Consider the following 13,277-nt stretch of genomic DNA (forward strand, 5'->3'; position numbering starts at 1 on the left):
TTTTTCAGCACAAATGTACATCTATAGGAGCCCCCAAATGTTCCAAAAAATCCACTGGAAACAGACAGAGTTCAGTGCAATAGAGTTTATTCTTAGAAATAAGAGATAAACCCGAGCTGGCTCCGGACCCGAAGTAAAAACACAGTACCCAAACCTCTTCTTTTATATCAGCCTCTGGGTGGGAGAGCCACCTGTTTTTCTAAAACCAACCACTCTTTGGCATGAAGTGCTGTGTCACAGTGAGCCCCCTGGAGGCTGGTTTGTAGGCCCTTCAACAGGGTGCCCCCATAGAGAGCCCTCATTACACACAGCCACATGATGTGCCTGTTTCCCAGCTCTGGTTAGAGCTGAAGAGAGCTAAAGTCCCCCTCCTTTCTCACACCCTTATCTTTTGAGGCCATCATTCTCTATGTTTTTACTGGCAACAGGAAAAGTTACCAACAGCTGAGTCTACCCTACATACAGCCTATGGTCTGACCGCTGTTCTCCTGAAGCAGTGGAACAATGGTCTGTTCAGGGGGCGACCTCTGCTGCTCACTTTCGACAATGCTATTTGGAAAGGACCATACAACCTTTTTATATATAGTCTATGCATACAGCCTATTTCCATATATATCCTATTAACTCACGCTACCAATCTAAATAATGTACAGTACATTTTTAGGATAAAATATTTTTCATGTCTAAATTAAAAGAACAAAACAATAAAAATATTTTAAATAACGTAGCCTTTAATTAGTCAGTCATTTCGCTGAAAGTTTCGCTTGGACCTTTTTTTTTTAACTTTTTTATTTGGTTTTGTCGCTTTTGCTTGGAAACAAAAAACGAGTAGGTAACGTGCTTTCGTTTTTCGTTTAGAATCAAAAATAATAACAAAATAAAATCTGTTTTTGGTTTCAAAGTAAATAACGATAAAACGAATTTCCAAAAACAAAACAAAAAAGGACCATTTTTGATGTACTGATTTTTTGTTTTTAAATTACCAATAAATTACCAAGACCGCATACCTTATGCATTGCAGGCCATTGTAAAAATGTCAAATTTGGGTATTAAAACACTTCCCTAAAATGTGTCATCATTCAGACAATTTTTACATAAGACTACGTTTTGGTAGATGACAAATAGGCAAGAACGCTTTATAGATCAGTTAAGTTGCTCGCCCCACCAGCATTTTCACGGTGGACTTGAAGGCACCACTCGGCCTGCTGTAAACTGTGTAGTGGCTCAGTGGATCACCTCCGGCCACTTGGGCGGGCCTTTTTTGTGTTGCTGCTACAGGGATACCAAGATGGAAATTCAGGGGCTTTCTGATGCCCAAAACATTCACTCTCAACATGGCGCCCCTCATAGAACCACTTCGTCTTCTCCTCGATCGACGACGGGATCGACACATCGTTATAATTGCACCGAAAATGAAGCGGACGGACAACTGGAGCTGCCCGAACTACAACGAGACAACAACAACAACAACAGGCCAAGGACATCACCGTTTCGCCTACTGGCGGAAAATGGCAGCAGGACGGTTAGCTTGCCTGTTAGCAAATCGCAACCAGCCAATAAAACTAGTTCACCGAGAGATAGGCTTAATAACGTGAACACGGGGAAGAAGAACGAGCTTAACGCGCTACTTGGTTCTCAGGAGTCTCTTAGAGCTGCGTGGAAATATGGGATAGAAAGTGTGGACACGGTAATGCAAATGGAGCTCCCTCTGTTTGAAGGGGAAGAGGAACCGATGCCACAGCGGCAACTAACGTTACCATTTCCAGTTTTACGGCAGCAGCGTGAGGACGGCGCCTTCAAGCAGCCTACATTGGCCGGCCGAAGCGCTGCTCCGCCGGAATACGTCAGCACGGCAGACAGAACCACCCAGGAATTATATGTTGTATTCAATGTCGTTCAAGAGGATGGCAGCGGTCAGGGAAGCAAACACCGACCGGATGTGTCATCTGGGGACGGCGATAATATAAAAGGTAAAAAGCAAGAGAGCTCTAAGGCGAGTCCCTGTGGCTCCATGGAGGTTGGAAACAGCAGTAACGTACTTCTCTGTGAATCTAGTGACAACTTGAACTGTCTTGATGCCCTGGCCTTGAAAAAAACGGAGCATGTTTTCAATTTGGTCAAAGGCAATTCAGTCGCGGTGAATGCTAAACAGAATGTTTGTCACCACACTGTCGAAGACGTAGTTTTGACAAACAAATATGGCGAGAAGATTTGTGGCCAGATTTGCACCGAAAACGATGAAGGTAAACTGGTCAGGGAGCTCTCGCCGCAGTCCGATCATGATGAAAGCAGTGCCTTGATTCCAGGGAATTCGGGCATCGTGGAAGCCATGGATACCATGGCTTTTATTTCAGACTCAACGGGGCTGCAGGACGGTGCAAACCCGGTCACGGCCTCCACAAGTCCGCCTGCCAGTGAAACCTTTTCCGGAACTATAACGATAAACAACCAAAGCATCATTGTGACCATAGAAAACGGGATACTGACTCTCGCTGCCCCACCAGAGGGGCATGTACACAAAGAGGATGACATGGTCAGCTTGAAGGAGCACCTAGGCATGAAAGACCATGAGGATATTGTTCTTCTGAACTATGACAGTGGCACTAAATCCATCGGGAAGATCAGCACGCTGGCAGTATCCAGTGTCAGCCAGCAGAAAGAACCCAGACTGGGGTTGTCCGTGAGTGACTCAGAGCTGGCTCTGGTGGATGACTGCTCATTATCAGAGCTGGGCACTTCTCTGGACTCCTGCTCCATTGTCAAACAGGAGGCAGGGGCACTGTGTGCTGGAAAAGAGGCTGATTTGGTCATCCCATCCCCCAAAGCCACAGTGGCAGACTGTGAAAATGAGGACTTCCAGTCTATGCCACCAATAAGGTCTAAGAAAGAGACTGTGACCTCTTTTGGCTGCCCAGAACCTGGCTGTTCCAGCACATTTGACACACGACAGAAACTCAAGGTGCACCTCCTGAACCATGCAGAAGATCCACGCCCCTATCAGTGCACTGTGGAGGGCTGCGGCTGGGCTTTTGCCACCTCTTACAAACTAAAACGGCATCTCCAGTCACATGACAAGCAGCGACCACATACCTGCCAATTTGAAGGCTGTGGGCGGCGTTTCACCACAGTGTACAACCTTAAAGCTCATGTCAAAGTTCATGAGCATGATAATTCCTTTATCTGTGAGATCTGCAGTGAGAGATTTCGCAGTGCTGCACGACTCACCAATCACCAGAGGGTCCACTTTGAGCCGCAAAGGCCCCACAAATGTGAATTCCCAGGTAACACCAAGCTCATTTTGCAATTTCCACTTTTTGCATGTTTTATAATATACAACCGCACAATGGACGAAGCCAGTCAACTCGTAGGATAGCCTGTTCAAAGTTGCACAAAACATTTGGAGCTGCTAATGTGGAAGGTGATGTTAGAAAACCATACACATCACAGTCATGTTCACCTACTCCATCAGTTTAATGCTTTATTCCAAAGAGATGAGCGAGGCAAATTATTTTATGTTGAGGAGCCTTATGTCAGACAGAGCACTTACTAGCTGGTGTTAGTGCAGCCTGTTTATTGTTCACTTAAATCCTTGTTCCACAATTTAATACGTTAAATTGAATCTTTGAAATCCCAATGTTGTAATTAACTTAATATGGGAAACTCTTATATATTCTTGTTACAAAATGCACTTCCATCTTACCATTGTCTTCCTACAGGCTGCGAGAAAACCTTCATCACCTTCAGTGCTCTCTTCTCCCATAACCGCACTCACTTCAGAGAAACGGGCCACTTCACCTGCACCTTCCCAGGCTGTGATAAGACATACGACAAGGCCTGTCGCCTCAAGATCCATATGAGGAGTCACACGGGTAAGCAGATTTGAATGTCAGTGATATTGCCATAGTGTCCCTCTACTTATACAAGGGAGGCACTAATGGTTTTTAAGTGGACCTAAAGGTACAGGGTCAGACGGTAGTCTGAATGCTCACTACAGCAATTAGCCTTCAGACTACAGAGGTGTTTGAGGCTTTTTTAAGAATTAGTTATTCCCCAATCACATGAGGCTGTGAATGTGTTGCTCTCTGTTCACTCATTTCAGATGAGAGTAGTACTGTACTGCATAGGTTACTTTGGTTAAAAGGAGGGCATCATGGTGTCTTGGTGATAGCCTCAGTTTATGTGCGCTGGTACCAACAATGTACTGTTTCCAGGTGAACGGCCATTTGTCTGTGACTCGGAGGGCTGTGGCTGGTCCTTCACTAGCATGTCAAAGTTGCTCCGACACAAACGGTAAGTTGTCAAATACGTAATAAGGAGTAGAGCCATATGAGTGCATGTATGTCTATGTTTATAATATCTATCAATCGATCTATAAACTGCTTGTGGATCAAAATGCTTGGGACAGAATAATTTCTATTTAAATTACAAACTCTGTTTAAATAATCTGTTTATACTAATCGAGTAGTATGCTTACAGCATTCATTTGATTTTGATTTTCATACATGTCAACGCATGGAGAAAAAAAATGGGAAGTACTGCAGCCTACTACTGCAAGCTGTCATGTACTTATGCTTTCTCCTAAATTATTTGTACAAGTGTTTTTGAACTGCCAAAGCATGTAACAACCACAAACCACTGATCCTGCCTGCTCGCCCAACATATGTTTATTGTGTATGTGTGTGTGTGTGTGTGTGTGTTGGCGTTGGCTGCACATCCATGATGCGAATCTCCACCACGTCCCAAAGAAAAGCCAAGAAAAGAAAAAGCACCAACAACCATGCCACGTTCAAAGTCACTTAAATCACCTTTCTTCCCCGTTCTGATGCTCGATTTGAGCTTCAGCATGTCGTCTTGGCCACGTCTCCATGCCCTAAATTGAATTGCTGCCGTGTGATTGGCTGATTAGATATTTGCATTAATAAGCAAATGGACAGGTGTACCTAATGAAGTGGCAGGTGAGTGTATATATGTGTACATCTGCACTAAATGTTAAAATGTTGTACACTGAAAACTGCTAAAAAGGTTTAAGTTAAAAGTAACATAGAAGATAGCTGGCCAGCCTGAGTTACAACTGTGATGTGAAGAAATGCAGTCTGTACAGACCCACTGCATGCAGGGATCTGTTTTACTCAGTCTGGCCCTGTTCAGACATGGTATTACATCCGTCTCAGGTGATTCAGTCACGAGCGGGACAGCTCTCAGTTCAGGTGTGAGCGCACCCAAGACTCATTCAGGACACATTTGAGATTAGAGATGGGTCGATCCACATTTTTTCAGTTCCAATCCGATTCTGATACACAACTGCTGATACCGATACAGATTCTGATTCAAGAGCTCTTTTTACTTTAATATTATTCTTATTGTTTGTATTGTGTTGTTTAAGGTTACATCATGTGGCTAAAATAAACCACACAGCACTTCTTATTAGAAGAGCAAAAAATATACATAAATGCATTGAAATTAAAACGAAATGAAATGAAAAGTAAAACTGATAATAAACTTATAATAAACGTCAACAATACGCTTGGCTGCATCATCTAAACAGGTCAAGTGTTAGGACAATCGCAGCGGTAACAACATTGTGAGGATTGTATAGTAAGAGTAGAGCCATGTCTGAAATTTATTTTCCGGATGGCAGATTATACCTGGGCCCTAAATGCTCCAACAGGCTGCGAAATCCAACATTTTCCATGACAGATGGTGGTTGGTCATCGAGTCCAATGAAGTTGAGCAACTTCTCTGTAATCCCTTTAGCCTTTGAGTCGTCTGCTGGAGGTTTATCGCGTTTCTGGAAAGCATCAGCGAGAGTCTGCTGCCTAGTGGTGTCGCCTTGTCCCTTGGCTAGCATGAACTCCTGGTACTTTTTCATGTGAAACTTCTGCAGGTGTTTGATTAAACTGGTTGTATTGTACAATGCGACTGTATCGGAACGCTGGCTTTACACACATTACAAGTAGCTGTCTTGCTTTTCAGCCTTTCCAGGCTAAAATATTTCAAAACAAATGACATTTTAGGCAGCTAATGTTATTTGCCCACTCAGTTACACGCTGAAGTTGCCATGGGTTCACGGTAAGATCTGGAATCGAATCTGAATCAGTGACCTGTCTCATGTTACATTGTGGCAGGTTCATGGTCCAGCGCAAGGGTGCGGACTGGAATCTGGATCGGAACTGTCAGTCCGATATCTGAATAGTGAATGATGTCAATATTGGACCCGATACAGATATAGGATCGGATTAAGCCCATCTCTATTTGACATTGGATCACTCCAACCACATTTGGGGGTGGTTTGGGCCACTTGTGGCCACTTTCTTTTAGCAGTGTGAATGCAATGCGTCCTGGCCACACTGACGTCCCCTGCCACAGTTATGATACTTATTTCACTTTTTTACTTTAGAGCTGTGCACAGCGTAACGATTCGCTTGGACCACTCTCTCTGTTGCTCACTTGCTCTCTCTCACACACGCACATACACAGAAGCACATTGATAACAGACACATCTGTCAGATTGATTGAGTACCACACCGTATACCTATTTATTTGCATATGAAGCGGGAAAGTGAAATCCGATCACAAGTGGTCACTAGCGACATGTGTGGAGATGCATTTTAAAGCCAGGTGTGAACAGACATACTTAGAGGTGACTACTTGTGACTGGATCAATGAAGATGCATGTTAATACCTGGTCTAAACAGGGCCTCTGTAACTACCAGCTAGCTTGCACCAGCTAGCACGCTGTATGCAGATACAGACCGTTGTCTTGTCAACACAGTCAGTGCAGAGTTTCTGCCCTGTCTGCCCTCAAAGTAAAGTCATTAAAATGGATGTGCTGTACTTAGTTGAAGCATTTGCTACTGACAGTCAATGTATAGCTGTATGAAATAAAACTATTTTAAACAATATTCTGATGATGCCTTTGTAAATGGTGCAGGTTTTTTGTTATTGCTATTTTTTGCTTGAGTGTTTCATTCATGTAAGCCTACAAAGTATATGTTTTGGTTGTTTTTAATTTGCCAAGGAAACTAAATCCTTGGTCCACAGTTTTATATCTGGGGAAACAACAGTGTTTCTCATTTATTGAATATAGAAGAAATGTAAGTTCCCTGGATAAATTCTGAGAACTTCGGTATATCCGATGTTACTGAATCATCAAGAATTAAATCAAGTCAAATTTAATTGAATCATATTAAAATGAACTTTTCTGACTCAAAACTGAATTGGTGAGATCAGTGCCGTTCTCCAACCCCACTCTTTGTACACCTCCGGTACACCTATAATGATGTATGGGAATTTCTCACCGACCAGTCTCCCTCTCTGCGTTTATTAGGAAACACGATGATGACCGTCGCTTTGTCTGTACAGAGGAGGGCTGTGGAAAGTCCTTCACACGAGCAGAGCACCTTAAGGGTCACAGTATCACCCATCTGGGCACCAAGCCCTTCCAATGCCATGCAGAAGGTGGGTACAGGTACCAGAAAGAAAATGTATGAGTAAGTCAGTGGTTATGCACATGCACATGTTCTTTTTTAATCACAACAGACTATTTGATCAGTCCCAAGTGAATGGGGAGAAGATTTCTAAACAGGTAATCATGTTATGATATTTGTCTCCTGTATGTTTTTCTTTAGGCTGTAATGCCAAGTTCTCAGCACGCAGCAGCCTGTACATCCACTCCAAGAAGCATAAGCAGGACACCAGCACCCTGAGGACCCGCTGTCCCGTGGTAAACTGCTCCAAGCACTTCTCCTCCCGCAGCAGTCTGAAGAGCCACATGGTTAAACACCACCACCTTAGTCCTGGTTAGTAACTACATTTATAGTTTATTGTCTAAATTTACTACAGTGCTTGTTTCTCTTCATGTATGACAACACTCAATATCCTGCAGCCAATACTGCTGACACTACACACTGACTTTTCTCCCCCTTTCTGGGAGATGGATAATCAATCTCTGTACCTCTCTCTCAATTCAGTTCAATTCTGTATGCGTTATTGGCATGAATTCAGGTGAACACATTGCCAAAGCGTCAAGGATAATACAATTCAATAATAAGATGAGGAAGAAATTGTGTGTGTGTTCCATATGTATCATAGTCGGTCAAGATTATTTGTCACATTCAGTAATGTTTTAATTATATCACCCTCAGTTTATGACTGTCAGTTGCATATTGTGCAGCTAAGTATGCTGCATGTCCCTCTCCTAATAGAATCTGTTGCTTTTCACTTTCATCATCCATCGCAGATGTTTTGAACCAAATGGAGACCACGCCCACCTTGACTCCCAGTAGTGAGCTCATCAGCTCCAACTCAACCACAGTTACTGGTCCTGGTATTGCCGGGGGCGACCAGCTGACCAACTTGGACCTCAGCTCTCTTTTCTCTGCTGTGCCCGGAGGCCCTGCACCTCCAGGCACAGGTATCGGAGTGGGGATTCCTGTTGGCGGCAGTAGCTCTAATGGCACTTTCACAATGGACCTCTCCCTGGTCAACTCAGGCATCCTCACCATCGATCCCTCCTCTGTTGGGACCACGCTTGGTACCAGCACTAGCAACATGTTGGCCAAGACTGTGGACCCTCTTATCCTAGCAGCCAGTGCTGACATGGGCCCCCACCATGTTCTGGATGGAACAGCGGGTGACGTTCTGCCCCCACAGGGCACCCTAAACCTGGATGATGTGCAGACAGTTACCCCAGAGGCCCTGGGAACACTCACGGCTCTCACCATGCAGGGGGCTGGTGCCTCTGTGGATCCCACTCTACAACACCCACTCAGTGCCTCTAGTGTCCTGAGTGTAGAGGCCACAGCCCCCCTGACTGTGGCTCCCGTGGCCGAGATGCTAGCTTCACCGTCCACAGTGGTGGAGGTTGGTGGTCAGGGTGGGGTGGGGCCCCTGCTGGGCTGTGTGGAGGTGCTGGGGCCTCCAGAAGGAGGAAAAGTCCTCACCCAGTTTGTTTTCCCCACTCACAGCAGCAGCTTCAGTCCTCAGAAAGACCCAGAAGTCAACGCTGTGTCACCGAGCACCTTCCTAGTGAGTCACACAGTCTTTTAGATACAGTCGCAATCTCTGCAGAGTGTCCTGTTCTGGAGGAAGTGCACAACATTTGCTTTTTGTATTCTTTGGTATGAGAGGGTGGAATTTTTTTGAAATGGCACAACTATCTGCTTTTATTAGCTTCACTGTGGCTTGATAAAGTGAACTGTACTAAAGCTGAGACAATGACTTGGTTATTAGTTAGTTGAATCATCAGAAAATCATTTTGTAACTATTTGGTACATAATCGATCAACTGTTCACTTTTTAAGCAAGAACTCTACTGCTTCCAGCCTCTCAAATGTCAACATTTACTGGCTTTCTTAGCATGCATAGTTATGATCGATACATTTTGACTATTTTTTGACATTTTATAGAGCAGACAATAAACCAATAATCTGGAAAATAATTGGCAGATAATAATAACTGGTTGGAACCTAATGTTGACCAATTTTGTGTGTCAGGAGAGTGGAGGTTCAGCCAGGACTGACTACAGAGCCATCCAGCTGGCCAAGAAGAAGAAGAGGCAAAGAGGCCCATCAGCCTCCTCTGGTAATACTCATTGACCAATTTCAAGTCTTTATTTAATGCTCCTCATTCAGACTAGATGAAGACCATAGACTGGAGTGACTGTGTAACAGCGATTCATAGTGATGTTGTCTTTGCCCAATTCAGGGAGTTCCAGCCAGAGAAAAATCAAAGGAGCAAAGGCAGCTATTTCTCCGGCAACGCTGGCTCCCTCTGGTGTCCGTTATGGTGAAGGAGCTGCATCAGGCAATGGGGGCCTGACTCTGCGTGATCCTGTCACCGGGGCACAGTATGTCCAGATTCAGCTGCTGCAGGTGAGATCCCCAGGTAGTTGATTACAATACAGTTTATTTCCCAGTTAGTCTGTGTGTAGCTCTGATGTTAGACACCTGACATTAGAATAATTCTTTGACCTGTGTTGAGAGAACCATTTTCTAAACGACAAGGAATCAGCTGCATTGATGGCATCTGGCTGTTGAAAGACATGCTGATCAAAGTGTGTGTACATGCAGGATGACCCAGCCAGTGATGGGGATCTTGCCTTCCAGCTGAGCTCTCAGCCCTCCAGCTCCCACTCTCAGCTCACTGTGGACCTGCCTGTCAACATTTTACAGGTGAGAGAGCTTTCATCTACACTTCCTGATGCCTTTTTATTCATATCAACACTGCCAGCAGCTGTAGTGAGAGGCATACAAGGCCACTTAGTGATGCAATGAGGTTATATTTTATAACAAATCAAACAATGTGAAAATGAAAATCATGGCATGGAAAGATTTGTTTCAACATAAACACTTTTTTGTTTTTAATTGTTTTGACTGTTTTTTTTATTACATGCAAAAATTAGCTGCTGGAATCTTGGTCCATTCCTCCCGACAGAACTGGTGTAACTGAGTCAGGGTTGTAGGCCTCCTTGCTCACAGACACTTTTTCAGTCCTGCTTTTGGGATGGTGTTCTTTGGCTTAAAAGCCTCATTCTTTTTCTCCAACATATGATGGTCATTATGGCCGACCAGCTCAATTATTGTTTCATCGGACCACAGGGCACTTTTCCAGAAGGTAAGATGTGCATATCCAAACTGTTGTCTGGCTTTTTTGTGGTGGTTTTGGAGCAGTGGGTTCTTCCTTGCTGAGCAGCTTTTCAGGTTTTGTTGATAAAGGATTTGTTTTAGTGTGGATATAGATACTTGGTACCTGATTCCTCCAGTATCTTCACATGGTCTTTGCTGCTGTTCTTGGATTGATTTGCACTTTTCTCACCAAAGCAGATTCATCTCTAGGAGACAGAGCATGTCTCCTTAACCCTATAATGCCAAATGCATCAAATTTGATACAAGCATTTCTGAGACCTATTGCATCACCTTATGGTAAAAACTTCAGTCAAAACCCTCTTGTATCCAATCTGATACTTGTCTTCCAACCCCTGGTGGATACCTTTATCACTACAACAATTCAAACACAGTACATGGGACAATCCAAGTTGGCCACCTTCAGATAGTTCCCAACTCACTGGATCAAGGTAAAGAAAATTGCGATTTTTACGATTTTCCAGTGACATTTTCTTTGAAATTTTTAGTAATATTCTAACATGAACACTTAATCTGTTGAAGCAAGTTATAATTACATAATTTTTTGCATTTTAGTATGTAGTAAAATCGTGTATAAAATTTGGAAAAACCTATATGCAAATAATTTTTTGTAATTTATTTATTTATTTTTTTTCAAATTTTGTGAAAGGGCCAAATAAAGGTTCCAGATTCAAGAAATCAGAATTTTCTGTCCATTATTTCTGGGGTCAGGCATTACAGGGTTAAAAGTGAAACAATCTGGAAAAGTGACTTGTGTCATTCACAAAATAGATGACCATACTGACTTGCCAAAACTATAGTTTGATAACATGAAGTAAGGAGGTTTTTTAAGTGCGGCTAAACCTGCTAATAAAAGCCGATTGACGGCTTTTCCACTGCCAGTTGAGTTTGCCTTTCTGTTCGGACTGAGAACATGGATCTGTCCCATCTTATCCCCAGGTTTGTGCTCCTGTAAAAGTGTCAGACCCTACGTGTGAGATGCTTCGATCGGTGATTATATGTTTTTAAAGATTTAATGTATTTGAAGCTGTGCTCACTCTTTCATTCCCGTGCGTAGAATAAGTGCGTCTTCTGCAGAGTCATTTGACTTGGATGTAAATGTTGATGAAACCCTTTTCCATTGCCAACAAAAGCCCAATGGGTCTCAGATGGTGTTTTGGAATAGTCTCAGATTATCTAGACAAGGGGGCAATTGCTGACCAAGAATATACACCTACTGCTAAAGGCAATTTTTATCTCTTAAGAGTTATTCTCATTCATTAGCTCCCGACCTACTGTCTTTTTTGGGTTGTTGGGCCCTCCCTAAGCAAACGGTGACTTTTTGTCAGAATTTGGTTATTCACTCTCCATCACTATTACTAATTAGGGTTGCGCAATATATTATTTCAGCATTGTCATCGCAACGTGAGCATGTGCAATAGTCGCATCGCACTTTTAAAAGTTTAAAATGACATTAAGAATTTATTTATATTCAGGCTGTCCTACTGGTATAGTACTATTACTTTGATCAGTTGATCATAGAATGTTTTCAGCAGTCTCAGCTCACAAAAACGGTTTTAAAGTTACAGTTTAGACATTGACAACCTAAATGAGGGGAGCGACACTGAAGCAGAGTACAGCAGTTACTTGGATGAAAACAACAATTGTACTGTGTATTTTCTGTTGTTTATGACTGTAAAGCACTTTGTGAACTTGTTTTTGAACAGTGCTACATAAAGTTTATTTTATTATAATGTATTATTTTATTTTATTATATTTATTATTGAACTCTGTGTTTATGTTCACAGGAACCCTCAGTGATGGCTGAGGAGGACAACGCTTCTGACAACTCCCAGTTCACAGGAAGCACAATCAACCTTCAGGACTTGGAGTGATCACCACAGTGTTGGAGGTCACAGGTCTGCTGCATTGATGGATTTCTCTGGCACCTCATCACGTTCCAGTTTGCATCAACAAACACACCTTGAGATGTTATACTCCATCAAACTGTTGACCTGTCTTTTCCGTGGACTTGGAAAGTCTTTGTAAACATGTGGTCAGTGTGATTTAGGGAGGGGGTGGACATGGTTTCACAGATAATGCACCTTGAGAAAAGGATATGAGGATACTTTCTTTAGAAAATGATTATGTTGATCCCTTAAGTGAGAGCACTCTCATGTGAAAGTATCATGAGAGGCTCCCTGTTCTTCTGCGTCCTGTGGGTGTTAACAGTAGTGGTGTCTATTCCATGGTGCCACATTGCTACTCATGCACAGTCAGTGTGCTATCTATGCTCCAGTTGCCTTACAGACACCTCACACTGTGCACACCTCCACCGGAAGGTTATCTTCTTTATTTGTTGCTGTTTTGATTTCTTACGTTTTGTTAGCTTTATTTTTCTATGGCAGTACCAAGTTCATGTTGAAAACATGACTCGTGTTTATATACGTATGTACTTAGTTATTACCTTCTTGTAATAATTTAATGTTTGTTATTTATTATTTAGTTGTGGGTTTACAGAATGGCAGAGCCAAACACAGATGAATTAAAGAATTAAAGCACAATCTGAACAGTTTTTGGAGAGGCCCTCATTTCACTTTAATTAAGATTGTTTTTCTCTCAAGTTTGTTTATATCAGGGATGCTGAACAATTTAC

The 13,277-nt window shown here is 42.9% G+C and overlaps 1 protein-coding gene across 5 annotated transcripts; it reads left to right on the forward strand.

Annotated features, from left to right (window-relative positions):
- Window positions 1-1,219: 1,219 nt before the first annotated feature.
- LOC139630212 (zinc finger protein ZXDC) lies at window positions 1,220-13,196 on the forward strand. 5 transcript variants are annotated; one of them, XR_011693130.1, is made up of 12 exons: window positions 1,220-3,281; window positions 3,717-3,869; window positions 4,212-4,290; window positions 7,328-7,458; window positions 7,629-7,799; window positions 8,240-9,027; window positions 9,494-9,581; window positions 9,705-9,871; window positions 10,070-10,171; window positions 10,571-11,073; window positions 11,582-11,632; window positions 12,430-12,517. XR_011693130.1 is itself a non-coding variant. In XM_071493414.1 (11 exons), the coding sequence occupies exons 1-11, from the start codon at window positions 1,289-1,291 to the stop codon at window positions 12,514-12,516; spliced, it is 3,810 nt and encodes a 1,269-aa protein (XP_071349515.1). In that variant the 5' UTR covers window positions 1,220-1,288; the 3' UTR covers window positions 12,517-13,196. The 5 variants fall into 5 exon arrangements, 3 of the variants coding, with proteins under 3 accessions (XP_071349515.1, XP_071349516.1, XP_071349517.1); XR_011693131.1 differs by lacking the exon at window positions 11,582-11,632 and having other exon boundaries at window positions 12,430-13,196; XM_071493414.1 differs by lacking the exon at window positions 10,571-11,073 and having other exon boundaries at window positions 12,430-13,196.
- Window positions 13,197-13,277: the final 81 nt, after the last annotated feature.

This window comes from Trachinotus anak, unplaced genomic scaffold (assembly GCF_046630095.1).
Source record: "Trachinotus anak isolate AG129_WGS33_773 ecotype Australia unplaced genomic scaffold, CSIRO_AGI_Tana_v1 ptg000013l, whole genome shotgun sequence".
Taxonomy (NCBI): Eukaryota; Metazoa; Chordata; class Actinopteri; order Carangiformes; family Carangidae; genus Trachinotus; species Trachinotus anak.

What these genes read in the sequence shown, in the direction of transcription:
- LOC139630212 (XM_071493414.1), top strand. Translation starts at nt 1,289, where the DNA reads ATGGAAATTCAGGGGCTTTCTGATGCCCAAAACATTCACTCTCAACAT. An exon ending in CCACAAATGTGAATTCCCAG is followed by an intron (nt 3,282 to 3,716) that starts GTAACACCAAGC and finishes GTCTTCCTACAG; the next exon opens with GCTGCGAGAAAACCTTCATC. An exon ending in TGTCACCGAGCACCTTCCTA is followed by an intron (nt 9,028 to 9,493) that starts GTGAGTCACACA and finishes TTTGTGTGTCAG; the next exon opens with GAGAGTGGAGGTTCAGCCAG.